Here is a 4,319-nt window from a genome sequence, read left to right on the forward strand (position 1 = left end):
TTCCCACCTATGAGTGAGAACATGCGGTGTTTGGTTTTCTGTTCTTGTGATAGTTTGCTAAGAATGATGGTTTCTAGCTGCATCCATGTCCCTACAAAGGACGCAAACTCATCCTTTTTTATGGCTGCATAGTATTCCATGGTGTATATGTGCCACATTTTCTTAATCCAGTCTGTCACTGATGGACATTTGGGTTGATTCCAAGTCTTTGCTATTGTGAATAGTGCTGCAATAAACATACGTGTGCATGTGTCTTTGTAGTAGCATAATTTATAATCCTTTGGGTATATACCCAGTAGTGGGATGGCTGGGTCATATGGTACATCTAGTTCTAGATCCTTGAGGAATTGCCATACTGTTTTCCATAATGGTTGAACTAGTTTACAATCCCACCAACAGTGTAAAAGTGTTCCTATTTCTCCACATCCTCTCCAACACCTATTGTTTCCTGATTTTTTAATGATTGCCATTCTAACTGGTGTGAGATGGTATCTCATTGTGGTTTTGATTTGCATTTCTCTGATGGCGAGTGATGATGAGCATTTTTTCATGTGTCTGTTGGCTGTATGAATGTCTTCTTTTGAGAAATGTCTGTTCATGTCCTTTCCCCACTTTTGGATGGGGTTGTTTGTTTTTTCCTTGTATATTTGTTTGAGTTCTTTGTAGATTCTGGAAATTAGCCCTTTGTCAGATGAGTAGATTGCAAAAATTTTCTCCCATTCTGTAGGTTGCCTGTTCACTCTGATGGTAGTTTCTTTTGCTGTGCAGAAGCTCTTTAGTTTAATGAGATCCCATTTGTCAATTTTGGCTTTTGCTGCCGTTGCTTTTGGTGTTTTAGACATGAAGTCCTTGCCCATGCCTATGTCCTGAATGGTACTACCTAGATTTTCTTCTAGGGTTTTTACGGTAATAGGTCTAACATTTAAGTCTCTAATGCATCTTGAATTAATCTTCGTATTAATCTTCGTATAAGGAGTAAGGAAAGGATCCAGTTTCAGCTTTCTACTTAAAGAACGATTTTTATACCCACTTTTCCTCACTGATTGCGAAGTAATTTTTATCCTATTAAGAGGGTTGATATGAGCTCAAAGTTATTAGCTGGGTTGAACATGGAGGGATTTAAAGCTCAGATTTTAAAAAGTGTACATTGATTAAAGGATGCAGAGCTGTTAAAGCAGTTACTATATGTCAAAAACAATACCAACACCTTGGCAACCCAAAGTTTTGGGAGGATGTTCCCTAGAGAACTTTTGGGAGGAAATCAAAAGAGGAACGGTGTCTCCATATATGCACAGGACGGAACAGCATGGAGGGGAGATGAAGTCAATGACAGATAAGTTTGAGGCAGTGAAGCCGGAACTGGCTATATTTCATACAAAAGCCATACAGAAGGATCTCAAGCAGCAAAAGGTGCACATTCTTCTCAAACGATTCACTTACCTAAATAATTTTAACATTAAGTACACTTTGAACCTCTGTCCTGGAGGGAAAGAACTTCCTATAACTCTATTCAACCATATGGAATAAATAAGCAAATAACAATCTTACAAGCCCTGTTACAATAAATCTTCAGTTTTCCATTGAAGACTTAATCTCACTCTTTTCAGATTAATATCAGAAGCAAGACTTGGGAGTTAGAGGACACTAGGCCTAACAGATACAAAGAGCCCTCAGTTGGTAGTTGGGCCACTTGACACAACTGGATTAGTGTTTAAGACAGACAGCCATCATACTGGTATTAGCCGAAGTAATAAAAATTTATACATTGCCCTCCTCTGATTTTGTGTAAGGATCTTCTAAACTCTAGGCAAATATTATCTTAACACTTGCCTTATTTTTTCTTGTGTTTTATTTGCTTTTTTGCATGTAATTTCTTATTCAATCCAGAACTTCCTAGGTATTTTTAAAAAATGTTATTTTATTTTAAGTTCTGAGGTACATGTGCAGGATATGCAGGTTTGTTACATAGGTAAACCTGTGCCACAGTGGTTTGCTGCACCCATCAACCCATCACCTAGGTATTAAGCCCAGCATGCATTAGCTATTTTTCCTAATACTCTTCCTCCCCCCACCTCAACGCCTGACAGGCCCCAGTGTATGTTGTTCCTCTCTCTGTGTCCATGTGTTCTCGTTCTCTTCATTCAGCTCTGACTTATAAGTGAGAACATGAGGTGTTTGGTTTTCTGTTCCTGCATTAGTTTGCTGAGGATAATAGCTTCCAGCTCCATCCATGTCCCTAGAAAGGAAATGATCTCATTCCGTTTATGGCTGTATAATATTCCATGGTGTACATGTACCACATACAAATCCTTCCTAGGATTTCTTTACAAAGGTGTATATGGAGTTAAGAAGACGATGCAAAGGCACTCAGAAATCTATGGTAGTGAGGAAAGAAACAAAAAGAGAAAGAACAGCATGGGATGATAGATTTTGACAACAAAATTTTATATTGTTTCTCTACACAATCAGTAATCACTAACAAAAATAGAAAATAATAGAGGATGAATGATTCTTTAAAGAATAGCAATAAAATCATAATGATCTAAAAATAAATTTTGCAAAATCCTCTATAAAAAATGACAACATATTTTTGAGAGATATAAAAGATTTGAGGAAAGGAAAAGAAAATCCATGTTTACAATGAAGCCACTATATACATGTATGTATCTTTTTCTGAATTTTATGTAAATGCTTTGAACTTTTAAAAAAATTATAAATTTTTAACAAAATTTTAAACAACTTTTTTACAGCTGAATTTTTATGACAGAAATTTTAAACAAATTCGTAAACAGGACATATATTGCAACATTTATATTAAAAAGCAAAAGTCTCAAGTCTTTGAGTTGGATAATATTTGCCTGTATAATTATCTCAGTTGATCGGTAGTCCTTGTATAGGACTTGTATCTAATACAATCTGTATCTATTTTAAGATTAGATTTTGATATCAATTTGCATCATTTTTCTCTCAGTTTTTTGTTTTTAGTTGAGTCTACCTATCTATTTCTCCCTTTAGGTTTGTCTCTAAAAATTGTCTATATACCTGGTGTCATAAGACCTCAATGAGTTCAATAGGATAGAGCCAGGCATTTGAGCCAATCTATGTATACCTCTACAGAAAACCTCTTATGAGCTTCTCATCTTTGCCCTCAAATACTGGGATGTCCATTCTCAATACCTCTGAAATGGAAATCTCTGTTTTCTACTTGGTTGGGATCCCAGGTATGGAACATGCCAACATTTGGATCTCTCTCCCGATATATCTCATGTACACTGTTGCTATCCTGGGGAATTGTACCATTCTATTTTTCATAAAAACAGAGCCTTCTTTGCATGAGCCCATGTACTATTTTCTTTCCATGTTGGCTCTCTCTGACCTAGGGCTGTCCCTCTCCTCTCTCCCTACCATGTTAAGGATTTTCCTGTTCAATGCTCCAGGAATTTCCCCTGATGCCTGTATTGCTCAAGAGTTTCTCATCCATAGATTCTCAGCTATGGAGTCATCTATACTTCTTATAATGTCCTTTGATCGCTTCATTGCCATTGCAACCCCCTGAGATACACTTCCATCCTCACCAGTGCCAGAGTCATTCAAATTGGGCTTGCTTTTTCTCTCAAAAATGTTTTGTTGATCCTCCCATTTCCTTTCACTCTGAAATGTCTAAAATACTGTAAGAAGAACCTCCTGTCCCAATCCTACTGCCTCCATCAAGATGTCATGAAACTGGTCTGCTCTGACAACAAGGTCAACATCATCTATGGCTTATTTATGGCTCTCACAGGCATCATAGACTTGACATTTATTTTCACGTCCTACATGTTGATACTGAAAGCAGTGTTGAGCATAGCATCACAAAAGGAAAGGCTCAAGGTCCTCAATACATGTGTTTCCCACATCTGTGCTGTGCTCATCTTCTATGAGCCCATTATCTCCCTAGCTGCCATCTACCAGTTTGCCAAACATAGTTTCCCAATCACTAGGGTCCTCATAGTTGATGTTTTTCTGCTTGTGCCTCCCCTGATGAACCCCATTGTAAACTGTGTGAAGAGCCAGCAGATAAGAAATCTCCTCTTAGAAAAACTGTGCCAGAAGCAAAGCTGAAGGGGATGCTTAACCACATGATGCTTAACTCAATGTTGAGAAAACAAGCAGACTAGATCAATAAGAAAACATACTATGTTAATCATGTTACAATATAGTTTCTCAATCTCTTTATTAGGATTAAAGAATCAAACTTGAAAATCTGTTGGTTCAGTATTTAGGCTTGGGGCTCTGAAGTAAATAAAATATATTCCCAGATTTCACTCTTTTTGCAGCTT

At 37.2% G+C, this 4,319-nt stretch overlaps 1 protein-coding gene across 1 annotated transcript; it reads left to right on the top strand.

Annotated features, from left to right (window-relative positions):
* Nucleotides 1–3,157: 3,157 nt before the first annotated feature.
* On the top strand, nucleotides 3,158–4,101 carry LOC111540925 (olfactory receptor 51A4-like). The gene is given in 2 exon segments (XM_023209608.1): nucleotides 3,158–3,542; nucleotides 3,545–4,101. Coding segments are annotated over 2 exon segments (939 nt in total). The 5' UTR covers nucleotides 3,158–3,160.
* Nucleotides 4,102–4,319: the final 218 nt, after the last annotated feature.

The sequence above is a fragment of the Piliocolobus tephrosceles genome, chromosome 13 (genome assembly GCF_002776525.5).
Source record: "Piliocolobus tephrosceles isolate RC106 chromosome 13, ASM277652v3, whole genome shotgun sequence".
Classification (NCBI taxonomy): domain Eukaryota; kingdom Metazoa; phylum Chordata; class Mammalia; order Primates; family Cercopithecidae; genus Piliocolobus; species Piliocolobus tephrosceles.